The 15,850-nt window shown below is 40.5% G+C and overlaps 2 protein-coding genes across 2 annotated transcripts; one reads left to right on the forward strand and one right to left on the reverse strand.

Annotated features, from left to right (window-relative positions):
* The first annotated feature begins 1,067 nt into the window (after positions 1 to 1,067).
* On the forward strand, positions 1,068 to 8,200 carry LOC103362910 (very long-chain acyl-CoA synthetase-like). Its single transcript, XM_008289437.1, has 10 exons — positions 1,068 to 1,536; positions 2,687 to 2,893; positions 3,441 to 3,599; positions 3,834 to 3,958; positions 4,098 to 4,292; positions 4,459 to 4,549; positions 4,780 to 4,978; positions 5,922 to 6,019; positions 7,539 to 7,669; positions 7,765 to 8,200. Exons 1-10 carry the CDS (start codon positions 1,068 to 1,070, stop codon positions 7,936 to 7,938), a joined length of 1,848 nt encoding a protein of 615 aa, XP_008287659.1. The 3' UTR covers positions 7,939 to 8,200.
* Positions 8,201 to 8,261: 61 nt separating this feature from the next.
* hdc (histidine decarboxylase) lies at positions 8,262 to 13,201 on the reverse strand. Its single transcript, XM_008289438.1, has 12 exons — positions 13,174 to 13,201; positions 12,894 to 13,066; positions 12,662 to 12,775; positions 11,870 to 11,992; positions 11,649 to 11,786; positions 11,427 to 11,570; positions 10,192 to 10,258; positions 9,894 to 10,056; positions 9,704 to 9,794; positions 9,515 to 9,613; positions 9,330 to 9,431; positions 8,262 to 9,038 (listed from the first exon to the last, which is right to left on the reverse strand). The coding sequence occupies exons 1-12, from the start codon at positions 13,199 to 13,201 to the stop codon at positions 8,262 to 8,264; spliced, it is 2,019 nt and encodes a 672-aa protein (XP_008287660.1).
* Between the last annotated feature and the right edge of the window lie 2,649 nt (positions 13,202 to 15,850).

Below are 15,850 nucleotides of genomic sequence, written 5' to 3' on the forward strand. Positions count from 1 at the left end.
AATCAGGAAGCGAGGCTCACATACAATCAACAGAGATGATGGAGCGTTCCTTTTATCCCACACCTGGGACGCGCTGCTCCAGAGGCGTGTGGCACATCCACTAGATTTGTCAAATTGGCCATACCTGGGAACAGGTGATAGACGCGTCACACACGTGAGACGACACTTCTGAAAAAAGCGGCAGAAAAGACGCCAAAACATGTCAAGGTACAGCTAACAACTTTATACCATTTGTCGTATTAAAAAGAAATCCTTAAGTCTATTGTATACTGAAGACAAAATGAACATCTTTGCTACATGATGTTTTATTGAGTTGACCTGGTGTACGGGTTTTCTCAGACTGTTTGCACAGTGTGCAGGATGCCAGCTATGTGAGTTGGTCTTTTCTTGGGTAAGGTAGCGTGATAAGAAGAAAATAAATACCGACAGAGCAAATCATTTATGATACATAATCATATAATAACATTATTGGTCCCAAAGGTAAAAACTACAAAGCTACGCAGCAAAAAAGTAGATAAAATATGGAAAATAAATCACCAGTCAATCAAATTTACCAGCCTTAATATTTTAAAAAATGAACTTATTAATGCACCATAATTACGAGCCAATGTTTTTTTTTTTTTTGTACTTTAAGTATTTTTGTTTCCAATAGTTTTGTACTTTTGCTTAAATAAAAATGAAAATGCACTACTTTCTCCTGTACAAGAGTACTTCTGCAGAGTGACCTGTGTACTTTTTCCACCTTTGGTACTCTGACACACCTTTAAATCTCTCACCACTAATCAATGACAGTAGCACCTAACTTTTATTTATATATATATATTTCCCAAATTCGAGAAACAGACGACAGAGAAAAAACATTTTTAAAAAAGAAAAGAAAAAAATAGAAAAGACGCTTGTAGCCCAGAAAACATGCTGCTCCTTTTTTTTTTTTTTTTTTTTTTTTTGTACGATTGCAGAGCAGTGAGGCGTTCAAAGTCCAGGAGGCGTAAACGGAATATCTGGACTCGTGCTGAAGCTCGAGTCTGTCAGTAGTCCTCTGGCAGCAGCTGCAGCACCTCATCACAATGTTTTCATACATTCTGTACATCGCTTTGGCACTTTTGCCGATATTGCTTTACTACTGGAAAAATCCTTACTTTCTCGACGACTTAAGTTACACAATCTCCGCGATAAAAGTCGGCATCCGTCTGAGCAAAAACAGAAAAAACTTTCAAGGTATTTTGGGGCGTTTCTTCGACGACGTGAAGAAGCATCCGCACAAGAAGTTCATAGTTTTCGAGGACGCTTCCTACACGTACATCCAGGCCGATAAGGAGAGCAACAAAGTGGCCAGAGCTCTATCCGCGCATGTGCAGCTGAAGCCGGGGGACACGGCGGCCCTGTTCCTGGGAAACGAACCCCACTTTGTGTGGATGTGGCTCGGACTGGCCAAACTGGGGTGCACGGCGGCTCTGCTCAACAACAACATCCGATCCAAGTCTCTGCTGCACTGCTTCTCCTGCTGCGACGCCAAAGTCCTGATCGTTGGTGCAGGTAAGCTGGGAGGACAAGTGGGACAGAGTTGTCCTGCATGTGTTTATGGGGAGAATTTCAGCTTTTCTGCATGATTCAGCCTATTTGCATGGACTTGAATTTGAAAAATCGAATTTCCCTTCTGGGATAAATAAAGTATTTTCTTTCATTTCATTTCTTTCATTTCATTGCACAAGGGTTTAGAATAGAATAGAATGCTTTATTGTCATCAAACATGGTGCATGACGAAATTTAAGAAAGAAATTTAAGGTTTGCAAACCTGCCACCCCACAAGTAAATGCTTGTATCTCATAAACCTGCATTTAATTTTAGATCTCATTCGATTAACACTTCAGCACACAGGAGTCTTGTGCAGGAATGAAATTAACATTTGCTCTCTAAGGTCACCACTACGTTACATATCCATCCATCTATAGAGAGGCAGATACTTTATTTATTCATTCATTCATTCACAATCAAGGTATCCAGTATATTACATGATGTTACATGCAAGAGAAAAACTGATGGTGCTGGTACAATTAAAAAAACAAACAAAAAAAAGACAGTATTAAAAAATATAAATACTGTAAAACAAACAAACAAATGCAGAAGTGGTGCTTGGTGCACCTTGGATTATATATTTGAAGAGTTCATTTGCAAAAACAGAGAACTCCATCTTCCCAAACCTTCAGAAAAGCCACTTTTCCATCATCTACCTGAGACAACATCAATCAGACTTAAGTTATCTATATTTTAGTCATGTCATTTCCACTGAGTCAAATCCACTCAACTTCAGTTTGATTGATATTATTGTAAGCAAACAACAACAAAAAGTTGTCTGAAAATCTACAAAAATGGAGTTATCTGTTTTTGCAAGTAAACTCTTCACTTATTTCAACAAAAATGCATTGCATGAATAAACTGTCTCATCTGTTGTATTTTGTGGTCAAAAAAATGTGCAAACTGTGCCAGAAAAAGGACACTTTCTCGAACACCTCACACTTTGATTGTCATTTCCGTGACCTTGTTACTTATTGTCCTTATAGTAACTGATTGGCACCATTTCCATCAATCCCCAGTATGTTTGGCATTGTCTTCCCATTTTATTGCCACTGCTCTGACCTTCACCAAGGCCTCACTGGCTCTGCTCTGCTTTCCTCTCTTCTCCCAGACCTGCGAGGGGCTGTGGAGGAGGTGCTGCCCGCCTTGAAGCAGCAGGGCATCCAAGTGTTCATCCTCAGCGAGCACTGTGACGTGGAGGGCATCCAAAGCTTCTCTGATAAAATCCAGCAGGCCTCAGACGAGCCGGTGTCGCCTCAGCTGGCCAACCTTAACCTTAAGAGCCCTGCGCTGTACATTTACACCTCAGGAACTACAGGTAACCTGGCAGGTGTACCTGCAGGCCAGCCAAGAAGATATGAGCGCTGCTGACGTCAGGATTCAAGATACTTTAATGGCTGTTTTTATTGTTCGTTATCTTTACTATCGTGAATCAGGCATAGGATTAGGCTGTTTTGATGTTATGAATCGTACATGAGGGTGATTCATCATTTCAAAACACATACCAGCATGCATATCAGCCTCCATCAAAGCATGGCAGCACATATCATAAACTTCTTTCACTTAAACTCTCTTAAAGCCAAATGATGATGTAAAAGAAGCTAAAGTGTTCCAATTCCTATTATTCATTTTCTTATTCATAGGAATACTGGGAAATATATGCTCCATCAAGTGCTTTATAGATGTTGTATGTGCTGTGTCTGACCAGGGGAGCTCCCTGAAAGCCTTGATAGAGCTCCTACTGTGCATATCTGACCTTGACTTCTAATCTGAGCTTATATTTTCAGCGTTGAGACCTTGAGCGACATAAGTAGGACAATAAAAACTATACTACGTCGGCTTTTAAAGGCAGTGTTATCTTTCAGGGCTTCCCAAAGCCGCTGTGGTCAACCAAGAGAGGGTACTGATGGCATCCTGTCTCCAGTCCATGGCTGGTGTGCGCTCAGACGATGTCGTCTACATTTACCTGCCTCTGTACCACTCTGCTGGTTTCCTGATGGGCCTTTGCGGAGCTATAGACCAAGGTAACTCATGAAACGCTGCCAGCAAGTGAAACCACAAACCCAGATTTAGGCCCTACATCTTTATGATAACATGAAGTTTATTGAAGGTTAAGCCAACAGGTATATGACCTCAAATAACAGGCAGTTTGGCTGCGATTTTTATTGTTTGTATTTCAAAGTCCTAAAGTTCAGTTTACGACACTTGCTGAGCTCGAGACGGCATGTTTGCTGAAATGTGTGTCTCTTCATTTCTAGGCCTCACTGTTATTTTAAGACGTAAATTCTCTGCGTCCAACTTCTGGAATGACTGCAGGAAGCACAATGTGACTGTTATTCAGTACATAGGAGAGATTATGCGCTACCTCTGCAACACACCAAAGGTAAACAGCAGTTTAATGTCACCAACAAGTTTAGTAGCATCCTAAAACCTTTTTTTAAAATTCAATCTGCATGGTCAGAGACATTACTTGTAAAGGTAAAACGTGTTTCTGATTTTTTATTTATTTTTTTGTCCTTCAGAAAGACAATGACAGGGATCATAAAGTCCGGTTGGCTGTGGGAAATGGAATAAGGGCCGACACATGGGCCGACTTCCTGGATCGATTCGGAAACATTCGCATCTGTGAATGCTACGGAGCCACCGAAGGAAACGTCGGCTTTGTCAACTACGTTGGCAAAATCGGAGCAATTGGCAGAGAGCATTTTCTCCACAAAGTAAGAAGAATACAAATGCTGTTTATTTTTTTATTTGCTGCAGGGCAACATTTCACACCAAGAACTTACTGGTTCGGCTGGATTTTGTTGTCAAACATCGACACAGATGCAGATTTTAAACATGCAAAACAAGGTTTTTTAATTATTTATGACTAATTTCTTTCAGAAAGCAAACCCGTATGCCCTCATAAGGTACGACACAGAGAAAGAGGAACCCGTCAGAGACTCCAGAGGCTTTTGTATTGAAGTCCCAGTAGGTGAGCCAGCCCCCTTAATAATAATGATGGTAATAATAATAATAATACATTTATTTTGTATAGCGCTTTTCAAGATACTCAGTCGCTTAATAGGGGAGAAGATAAAAACAGGAACGAAACAAGTTGAATAAAAAGCAGATTAAAAAACAAAAACACCCTTGTCAATGAGTCCCCCTGTCTACCTTTAAGCTCCCACTGAGAAGTGTGCTGCTTGTTTTTCTGACTTGCAGGAGAGACCGGTTTGTTCGTGGGAAAGATTTCAAAGAGAGCGCCTTTCAGCGGCTACGCCAAGAACAAGCAGCAGACGGAGAAGAAGAAGCTGAAGGACGTGTTTGAGAAGGGAGACCTGTACTTTAACAGCGGCGACCTTCTGAGGATAGATGACGAGGGATTTGTCTACTTTCAAGACCGCATCGGAGACACTTTCAGGTCTGTGGATGAAGCCAGTTGAATTAATTTGATAAGATGCCAGAATAAGTTGGATATGTTGGTTAGGTAGCAGTGTTGAAGGCAGAAAGACAAATCTGGATGAATGCACGAGTCTTGAGGGTGAATAGTTATCAGAATACCTGGAAGGTTTAACAGTCAAGGCGAAGTTAGATTTTCAAAGGGTGACAAGATAAAGGGAAGATCAGCATAGCCTGTCTTAGTAAGGCATTGGGCCATTATGTGAATCAGAACTGCTTCAATTCTCCACATTTTTTATTTATTTATTTATTTTTTAAGTTATTAAGTTTTTTGTTTTTTTTAAGTTCATTTTTGGAGCTCTGCTGGAGTAACTGAACACTGTTTTTCTAAAAAATATTCCTTTATTCAATGTTTTGATGATGGCACTGATCTAACATATCGGTCCGAAATCTCCCATAGATGTTCAGTTGTGTTGAGACCTGGTGACTGCAAAGGCCCAAGCATTTGATTCACATCATTTTTATACTTAAACTGTTCCGTGCCCCTTAATGTCTTGTGGATGTAGAATGCATTGTCATCCTGGAAAAGACCACACCCATCAGGACACAAGTGTTTCATTCAGAATGACTGAGAACAAGGGCACAGATTTTTATAGCATTTTTGGAAATAAAATTTAGGATGTGTGACAGAACACTATATGAACATTTTCTTATTTATTTAATTTCTCAAATTTAAGTAGCATCATTTGAGAGTCCAGACTGAGATCATTCTGTCACGTTCAGCATTTTACTCTCCGCAGTTAAAATTAAACGTCAGTCAATTATTATCCGAGCATTTTGTACAAATGAAAACTGAAATGACAAACTAAGCTTGACTCTGCTTGTGTCAAAGTTATAGTAAGCTGGACCTAAAAGAAAACACTGCAGCTGATGCAGTGCTCTGTCTCTATCGCTGTCTAACACAGGTGGAAAGGAGAAAATGTGGCAACCACAGAGGTGGCTGATCATTTGCTCACTGTGGACTTTGTTGAGGAGGCGAACGTCTACGGTGTGAAGGTTCCAGGTGAATATTTAACATCTTATTTTGGTGAAAATGTGCGTTTCTAAACCAGTGGTCAGCAACCTTAAACACTCAAAGAGCCATTTGGACACTTTCCCAACAGAAAAGAAAACATCAGGAACCACAAAACCCTTGTGTTACAGTTCTGAAATCAATGAACTGCTACAGAGAAAACAACATTTTCTGCATGCAACAAAACACATTTTAAACTCTGGAAAAAAAAATTAAAAAAAGACGCTGGGTTGAAGGTTACTTTCAAATAAAACACTCAATATCTATTTGAGTCCTCCTCCTATTTATGAAATAAAAAGCCAAACTTGACTTATCCACATGCAGCAAAGTAAAAATGACATCTGGTTGTCCTGCTGACTGCAGCTGGGACTGTTGCGCCTGTGAGCGCTTTGGGACGGGAGAGGAGCTCACGGCGGCACTGCTCGCTGAGGACAGTAACTGCAGACCGATACATGTTTTTACGTCAGAGTCTTCAAAACACCAGAAAGACTTGCTAGATTTGTCACGAGTCGCTTTTGACCAAAATAAGTGCCAAGAGGATTTGGAAAGTTGCCAGATTTAGCGAGACAGTCACCAAGTTGGTAATGCTGCGCACATCAGCAGTTGTGACGCATATTTTGAGCAACAAAAAATCAAACACATTTTATTTTAATGCTACAAGATCACCATAATCTTCAAATTTAGAATTACATTAAAAAAAACTATTGAACTAAAATAAAATACATTTAAATTAAATACTCATTATTTACCAAAGCCACAAGGAGCCGCGGGTTGTCCACCCCTGCTTTAAGCTGATGATAATGTTTCAAGCGTTTCATGTGACCGCTGAGTCTATTTGAGTTTTTTAGTGCTTTAATAAGACTTCTTGGACTTTTCACGTGTCGAATAATCCTTTGTCATTCGTAGATGTAAGCTTATGCAGAATGTCTAATTTATATGGATTTTCCCCATTTAAATTCCTTATGGATGTACACTTAAAATCATGCTGATTATAAAAATGTTGATATATGTGCAGTGGAAGTCCAGTCAGGTGTTCTGTAGCAGCCATCTGCATATCAGTGTTGTGTAGCATAACTCCAGCCAGTCTTATTACCTGTGGCGGAGTCTCCCCCTGACATTTAGTCCTCTGGTGCCATTTTAATTTAAAATCTTCCTTTGCATCAAACACACCAGACGCTGCAACTTTATAGACAGACTGTGCAGTTTGCTTAGCTTTTTGCAAGTACAGTGATGCACGGTGAACATTTTTTTGATTTCTTTAAAAATAAAGTGGTAATATCTAATAAATTTTGCTTCCATTAATAGATTTTGTTAAAGATGTTTTCCTTTTGATGATACTCATCTGAAGCTGTTTGACATGTGTGATCATATAATCCTGCGAAGATAGTAAAAAAAACATGCAAATTGAGACGATTTTAAAGTGCAAATAGTATATATTTGAAACAGTTGCTTCCCTGTTTTGAACCACATACACAGCTGTTGTCCTTTTACTTTGACCCTGACTGATCAGGACACGAGGGAAGAATTGGAATGGCAGCACTGAAGCTAAAAGAGAACATGGACTTTGACGGCAAGGCTGCATACCAGCATGTCAAAAACTATCTTCCCAGCTATGCAAGACCACGTTTCTTGCGCATACAGGTAAGTCCTGCTGAACTACAAACTGAACAACAAAATGATCTGAATCTGAAATGTCTTTACAACTGTTAAATGATCATTTATTTTTGCTCTGGCAGGATGATATGGCCGTGACCGGGACGTTTAAGCAGATGAAGGTGACGCTGGCAGAGGAGGGTTTCAACCCTGCTGTCATCAAGGATCCTTTATACTTCCTGGAGGACAATAAGGGCTACGTACCCATGACTCAGGAGACATTCAACTCCATTTCAGAGGGAACACTCAGGCTCTGAGAGAGTTCAGTGTTTATTATTGGTTTGTTATCGTCAAGCTCAAATAGTGCATTTATTTGTTAAATAATACAAGAAGCCCAGAAATCCAGAAATGATAAACGACCTGTACTTTGAGCATATATATAGATATATACACACACAAACAGCATATTTCATCGCTTTTGTGGGGAATATTGTGTACATAAATATTTCAAGTGATGTAATTTAGTTTGAAGTGCTTTTTTAAAGATAATTTCATTAAAAAACATGATTGACACAGTTATTTAGTGATGTTTAATTTGAGTGGATCACTGTGTGGGTGTGAGCTGTTGCTGTCAGGGTCACTACAGGAGTGTTGGTGCAGCTGCAGTTTCCAGTGGAGTATTAGAGGGAGCTGTGTTGGCCACAGGAGGAGAAGACATACAGTTCATTCTCCTGCAGGTGGACGACAAGTGTTTTTGAGCTGCCTGCGAAACCTTCACAGGGCAGCACAGCTGGTGCCGGCCGCACTGCACCCACTGGTTGCAGAAACTGGGCACGCTGTAGAACTTTGTCAGCTTCTTCAGCACCTGTTTGCCCAGAAGATTCGAAGGCATCTCTGTAATGTTAAACATCGGCCCAGATCCTGTAGTCGATGGCAGGGGAAGGCCGCCCGCAGCATCTTTGAGGCTTGGCCTTGTTTCAAAGTCAGACAGAGGCCCTATGTAACTGTATGGCAGAGGCTCGCTGTTGCAGCTAAGAGAACGCATCGGCCTCCTCGATCGATTCCAAGCCTTGTCAATCCACAGCTCCACCTGAGCTTTGTCCAGCCTGGCTGCAGCATCCTCTTTCTCCTCAGACCTGGTGTCTGAGTCAGGGTTTTGGTTTTCTTCGGCTCCTGTTGCCTCATCTTCCACTGATTTAGGCTGGTTAGCGTTATTTGAAGCCTGCGTCTCAGCTAGAAGAGTGGAAGCTGTTTTGGAGATGATGCTCCAGTCCTTAAGGATGTCCTCTGCACTAGTGAACTGGGAGGTCACCGTGAATCGGATGATGCGTTTGGTGTGAATGTCTGCAGGGATGAGGTACATGGTGCCCGACCGGGTCAGTCTCCTCAGCAGCTCCTGGGTCAAAGCATTTCCTGCCTAGAATAAATTAATGAAAACGTTTCAGAGCCTAAATGTGAAAAGTGAAATCAGGCCAAAGTTTCAACTGTAAAACTTTAGTATTCTCTGTAGTCATATTCCGTTTACCCCTGCTTCATAAAACTAGTTGACCGTATTCAGGTCAGTCACCTTTAAACAAGGTGTGACTGAGACGCTCGTATATCTCCATAATGATTAGCCAGTGGAAGAGGTGTTGCTTAACAAAGATAAAACATACATTCTACAAACATCTTTATAGTTCACTGCTTAGTTCAGATTCATGCTGCGTACTTTCAGACAGAACACCACCAGGCCGAGGTGTCGCTCAGCAGGAACCTCAAAATTCGGGTCACTTCTAATGTGAGACTCCAAGAGCTTTGCCATCTCAATCCCCTAAAAACAAAAGAAAAAAATGAGTCAGAATTGATAATCACTTCTACATGAAATTAAAAGAAGACAAACGAAATGCTACTCACATGTCTAATATGAGCCTGGAGGTTTTTCAGCCCAAAGGAGCGCATAACGAACCAGAGTTTGAGGGAACGGAAGCGTCGACTGAGGGGAATCTGCCAGTGCTGAGCGACAGAAAAAGTAGTGTCACTGGAAGAAATGAGTCCCTAAGTTGGTTGAATGTTTGATTCAGTGAAAATATGCTGATGTGATACCATGAAGTCAGTGGCTGCCTGTGAGTTTTCATGTCTGAGGTAAACGGGATCAACACTGAAGGTCTGCTGGAGCTTATATTTATCTTTTACCCTAAGAAAACACAGATACATTAACACTGAGTTGTTTTATATTCTAGATCTATTTTCATAAATAATGCTGCAGAAGATGGCATTTCATTTTCTGACTCACCAGAAAGCTGTGCAGTCAAAGTGGACCATCATCCACTTTGAAGGGTTGAAAACAAAAGAATCTGCAAATTCGATGCCCTGCAGGGACCAGCGGAGCTCTGGACAGAAGTAGGCTGAGCCGGCATATGCAGCATCAACATGGAGCCAGAGTCCATCTTCTTCACCTGTAAGAAGGTTTCAATTCAACTACTGTTGTCGTAGCTTCTCCTCATGTAAATCAGTGGAAAAACACAATATGTGAATTTACAAAAAGTGTTTTAAAAAAATGATATATTTGGAGGTAAACTGTGAAGACACACAGACTGGTCCCAGTTCAGACAGCTTGTCGAAGGCACAAACTCCTGTAGTTCCCAGAGTTGAACACAGCTGAAGAAGAGAGAAATGTCAATGTCATTATTTTCATGCAAAATGTAATTATTTTAAAACAAAATCTTTCCGCCTTTTTCTTTCTTTCTTTAGTCTCTCCTCGTGTTTGAGCTGTTTGACTTATACTTGAGTAATTTTTTTATACATTTCTAACCTTTTGCATACTGATACAAAAAGTTGCATCACATTTTTTTCTCTCATTTTTGCTTTTTAGGGGGAAATTATTTAATATTTTTGCCTAAAAACAAACCCCACAAAAACATCTAAGAAGTCTAGGGAGGAAATGTCTGAACTGTGGTGACACTGCTTTCATTAAACAAGCCTAAAATGTTGGTTAACCACTGGGTTAATAACAAAGCAACAATTTAATAATAAGTTGCATATGTTGTATTTTTTTTTCTTAATATTTTTCTTTTCTTAAATATTTATTTCTCTTGAATGCACCATCAAGAAAAAGCTGGTGAAACAGCCCCTTCTTGCATTTCTGTTTTCCTGAGGCAATTCATAACTTTGAATGTGAAGGAAATATGACTTTCCTCTCCTGGAGCTAAGTTTCTAGAGATGGTAGTGAACTTTTCCACTTAGCTCCTCTGATTGACCCCTTTATGTAAAAGTAGTATTTGTAGCAGATGTGCACAAATCTTCAATAGATTCTTGACCTCATGTAGATCTATTGTAGCAGGACAGGCAAGCACTGTCTGTACCTCTCAAGGCCAGATTGCGCCAAGGCGCAGAACTATCTTTGTTTCCTTTCACCCATAAATCTGGGTGTGACTTCCACTGAAGGAAAGTGTAAGACTGAAAGTATGAGAGAAATCCTTAGAATTGATGCTGGTAGAACTGCTGTTCTGTTAGTGTCACTTCTCCTGATCAGTAAACCTTGTTTCAACGTAAGTTATCTGAATGTGTCTCTCTGTGGGATTCCTCATCCTACATCAACCTCTTCCAGAATTTCCACAACAGAAAATTAATTACAAGTTGCTGACTGTTACTGATAAGCTGCAAGACACTAATAGTACAGATATGTATGCCTTTAAAAACAGTTAGCAGCATTGTGAAATGAGATTTCAGCTAAAACATGAAAAATACTCTTACGATTTCAAACTTCTTCACATAAACACCTCATTTTCCCACCATATCCGCTCATCCTTCAGTGCTGAATACGTACCATGAAGGGGACCAGTCCTCTCCTCCTGTCCTCTTGTATTGCTTGTTTCAAAGTGTCTCCTCTCAGAGACAACTGCTCGTCAGTGGGCAGAAACCGGATCTTCACCAGAGAGATCAAACCTGCCTTCTCCACTGAGGAATGGGCCTAGAAAAGCACAACAATATCAGCTTCTCAGTTTATTTCATCAGATTGATAGGAAGCTGTTGTACAAGAAGCACTGACCTGATCTGAAGCGTAGGCAACGAGTCTCGAGTTCAGGACTGAGTCGTCCACGTCCTGGTCGAGTTCGGCCCGCAGCTGCAGGATTTTGTCTTTCCTGGCTGCCAGCAGAGCAACCAGTGTGCTCTCACTGACTGTACTCTGACAGGTAGAAGAAAACATAATGAGCTCCAAGTCAACACAGACACTGCTGTTGGGTTGAAACAGATCAAGTCGTTGCAAACCTGCAGTATTCCTCCACCTCTGCTGTCAGGATGGTGATGCAGGAAGAAGGAGGGGAGCCCCAGAGCTTTACACAACCAGTCCATGACATTCATTTCCAGTTCTGTGCATGCCGGGCTGGAGGCCTGTTGGAAACCAAAGCAGACGGTATCAAGATGGCAGCTGCTGTTTAAGGCGATGTTGTGGAAAAATTCCCTCTGTGTCTGTCCCATCATCCTCAGACGTTTTAACCAACGTTTCAATGAGAGTCTACTGAATTTTTCTTCTGAATGCTAGTTTTACAGTCTTAAGGTTTGAAGACAAAAAGTGATTCTGAACAACATGAGTAAAGTAAAGCAAAGAAATCTGAATTCTTAACAAGTGTTCTGGCTTCTGCTTGTCATGTCCTTGCAGGTGAATTCTCTCGTATCTGCATGTAAAACCGAACCAACTTACTCCCAGTCATTGATTCCTTCTGCTATTCATCTTTTAATTACTTTATAGGCAGCAATATGGCCTAGAATTTCATTTATTGGGATATGTATGGATATATAGATGTAAATGTGTATGTAGTTGTATGCATATGTGTGTGGGTGTGCTTTGTTGTGTGTTGTGTAACCGACAACAAGCTGCTTTACATGAGGTAGAATTAGAATTAGAATTGGAATTAGAATTAGAATTAGAATTAGAATTAGAATTAGAATTGGAACTGGAACTGGAACTGGAACTGGAATTGGAATTGGAATTGGAATCAGAATTTGGACTTGAACTTGAATTTAAATGTGTAAAAGCTGTGGTTTGAGTTGCCCTCTCACCCAGGTGAATCCCACACAGTTAATAGCATCAGCCAGCATGTCTCCGAGCATAGACGGCCATGAAGTCAGACTGGGGTAGTAGGCGTGCATGTGAGGACTCTGCCAGTGAACCACCTGCACAAAAACACAAGAAAACACATTTATGAACATGCTTTTCATGACAATTTAAGTGAATTCGAACAAGCCATTATACCAGACTTTGCTGGTATAATAGGTAACTGTGGCAGCTTACTCCTGGCATGATGACTTTCTCGATATCACTGAAGATGTTCTCCCAGTCCTCCGGCTCTGCAGGCGCAGCGTCAGGAAGAAGCTCCTTCATGTAACCTGGTTTCACATCTGGAATCACCCTCCTCTCCCTGATGGAGCCCAGATAGTGTGTGATGTAGTCCACCAGCTCCTTACCTGAGCAGTAACACACACAGTAGCAGCTGTTCACATGCATTAGGATTTAAATGTGTTGTCCACTTGTTATTAAATGCGGTCAGAATGAGTGAGCATCACGTGATTACCTCTGCGATTGTATTCCTCCGCCTGCATTTTTGGAGATGAGACCTCTTCGAGTTGGTTTGTTGTTGTGTGTAACAGGTGGCTGCAGTGATGCTTTGTGTATTCAGTAGCAGAGATCACAGAACTATATAGACCCTGTAGTGAAGAACACGCCCTGGACTGGTGACGCATTCAAATCACCAAACAAATGCTGTCCATGTGTTCTTTCCATCACATGTCGACTTGCATTTGTACCAAATATTTCCCCTCCTGTCCTGGTGATGAACTATGTATTCACATCTCTAGAGAAGGACATTGTATTTAGTGCAGTCATTCTAAGAAATATCTGTGTATTAACAGTTCTATGAGTTTTATTTTAAAAGAAACTCTATAGTTTGTGATTCACGTGTGTATTTCCATTTATTTGTCTTTTGGAATTGCATTATTATCAACATGTAATGTCATTGTTTCTAAATTTTAATGTAAAGAGCGAAGGCAGTAAATGAGCAAACAACAACATAGAACAAATCAGAGCTCAAAACATATTTCCCTTATTTTAGTTCAGCATTTATACAAAAATGTCAAAGATACGTAAGGTAATAAAAACAAACAAAAACAAAGCTTTTTTTTTTTTAATTATTTTTTTTAGTAACAGCACAAAGCTCGGGCAATGAGATGCCAGTTTATATTTCTTTATGGAGTTTTATTTCTTTTTTTTTTAACATTTGCAGTTTTTATGCTGTACATCTACCATTAAATAACATAAAATATCCCTTTTTTAACTATAGATACAAAATTATTATGGCAAATGTCCATCTTTTACATTAGAGACTTAGCGTTTAAAGGCAGAAAATAACCTCAATAACCTGGCACTCAACTCCTGGTGCTGGACTTCAGGCGGAAGAGGGAGGACCCCCCCCTCCCCCAGTCAGTGACTTCACAGTCAGTGGGAACATACATTTCTCAGGACGTTACGTGGGGCACCAACACCAGTGCCCTGGTGAAAAAGGCACAGCAGCATCTGTACTTTTTAAGGTCACTGAGAAAGGTCAACTTGTCCCTGGAGCTGCTGCTGTCCTTCTATAGGTCTATAGGTATGAGCATCCTCACCCACAAACATCTTGGTGTGGTACAGCAGCTGCTCTCAGGCTGTCAAGAAGGCGCTGGACAGAGTCAGGAAGTCAGCACAGAGCATCATAGAAGCACAGCTGTTCTCTCTGTCAGACATCTATGACACCAGATGTCTGCGCAGGGCCAGAAGCATCACCTTCGATGGTTCACACCCCGGGCACAGCCTGTTCTCACTGTTGCCCTCAGGAAAGAGGTACCGGTCCATCAAGGCCCGCAAATCCAGACTCACCAACACATTCCACCTAAGTGCAATACGGGTATTGAACTAACATTAGTCTATAGTCTGTACTATAGACTACAGATTATAGTACTATATATATACTATTTCCATCCATCCATTATCTATACACAGCTTAATCCTCGTTAGGGTCGGTCGCGGGGGGCTGGAGCCTATCCCAGCCAACTTCGGGCGAAGGCAGGGGACACCCTGGACAGGTCGCCAGTCCATCACAGGGCCACACGTAGAGACAGACAACCAAGCACACTCACATTCACACCTACGGACAATTTAGAATCACCAATTAACCTCAACATGTTTTTGGACTGTGTGGGAGGAAGCTGGAGAACCCAGAGAGAAATCAAACAATCAATCAATTAATGGAGAGAAAAATAAGCAGACAAATCCATCATGAAAATAAGAATTTGTTGCAGTTGGACACAAAATAGTCCAAAATCAGCACCACATCACCCAACTGTAAAATCTTGTTTTTACATATATGATAGTATCATAGTGGCAGTGGACATTTTTCTGTATTGAGCATTTTTATTTTTAATGCTTTAAGTATATTTTCAAGAAAATACATGCTTTCACTGCAGTAATTTTTTTTAATTAACAGTATTTTTACACTGTGTTAATAGTATTTTTTACATAAATAAATGATGTGAATCCTTCCTCCATCACTGCCTGTTCCCAGTCTTAATGCTAAGCTAAGCTAATTTACTAATATAAATATTATTACAACATGGCCATGTGAAAAATCGATACAATTAACATTCCCTGCTGTTCCCTCGTCATATCTGGTCTGAATGCTCTGGACAATGAGTCTCCACAAACCGGTCGAAAAGTGACATACAGGAGGCATTAGGCAAAAACAAGAACAATGAATGAGCACACAGGAAAAAGGTAATAGGATCATGAGGGTTAAACTCATCTATGTCACAGCTTATCGCTGCCTTTTAAACTCTGACAAAAGCTGGAGCAGCACCTGGACTGTTCACACACTGTGCTGTTTGCTGCGCTTTGTGCTCGACATGTGATAGCTTTCATGTGGCTCTTTGGGGAAACTAATAGTTGGATGCAAATCAAACCACCATTCAAACACAGTAAGTAAACATTAGTGTTGCACCAGAGAGACTGTGATGAGCGGAAACCAACTCTCTGAAATCAATACAGCATCAGAGAATGTTTATCTGAACCATTTTAAACCCGTTCTTATTCTTTATTATGGAAACTACAGATTCAATAAACTTATATATTATTTTCAGAAAGTTTATTTGATAGTCTGTACTGTATTATTTAGCACTGAATGCACGTTTTTCTTCACACATAATGTCGTTTTTTTTTTTGCA

The sequence above is a fragment of the Stegastes partitus genome, unplaced genomic scaffold (assembly GCF_000690725.1).
Source record: "Stegastes partitus isolate 25-593 unplaced genomic scaffold, Stegastes_partitus-1.0.2 Scaffold615, whole genome shotgun sequence".
Lineage (NCBI taxonomy): Eukaryota > Metazoa > Chordata > Actinopteri > Pomacentridae > Stegastes > Stegastes partitus.

Bases quoted from the DNA above. Each gene is read 5' to 3' on its own strand.
- hdc (XM_008289438.1), bottom strand. From the start codon at position 13,201: ATGCAGGCGGAGGAATACAATCGCAGAG. The intron at 10,259-11,426 runs GTACGTATTCAG...TCTCTTCTTCAG, and splicing joins GAGGACTGGTCCCCTTCATG to CTGTGTTCAACTCTGGGAAC. The intron at 9,432-9,514 runs GTGAGTAGCATT...TTTTGTTTTTAG, and splicing joins TCCAGGCTCATATTAGACAT to GGGATTGAGATGGCAAAGCT.
- LOC103362910 (XM_008289437.1), top strand. From the start codon at position 1,068: ATGTTTTCATACATTCTGTACATCGCTTTGGCACTTTTGCCGATATTG. The intron at 1,537-2,686 runs GTAAGCTGGGAG...CTCTTCTCCCAG, and splicing joins AGTCCTGATCGTTGGTGCAG to ACCTGCGAGGGGCTGTGGAG. The intron at 4,293-4,458 runs GTAAGAAGAATA...AATTTCTTTCAG, and splicing joins GAGAGCATTTTCTCCACAAA to AAAGCAAACCCGTATGCCCT.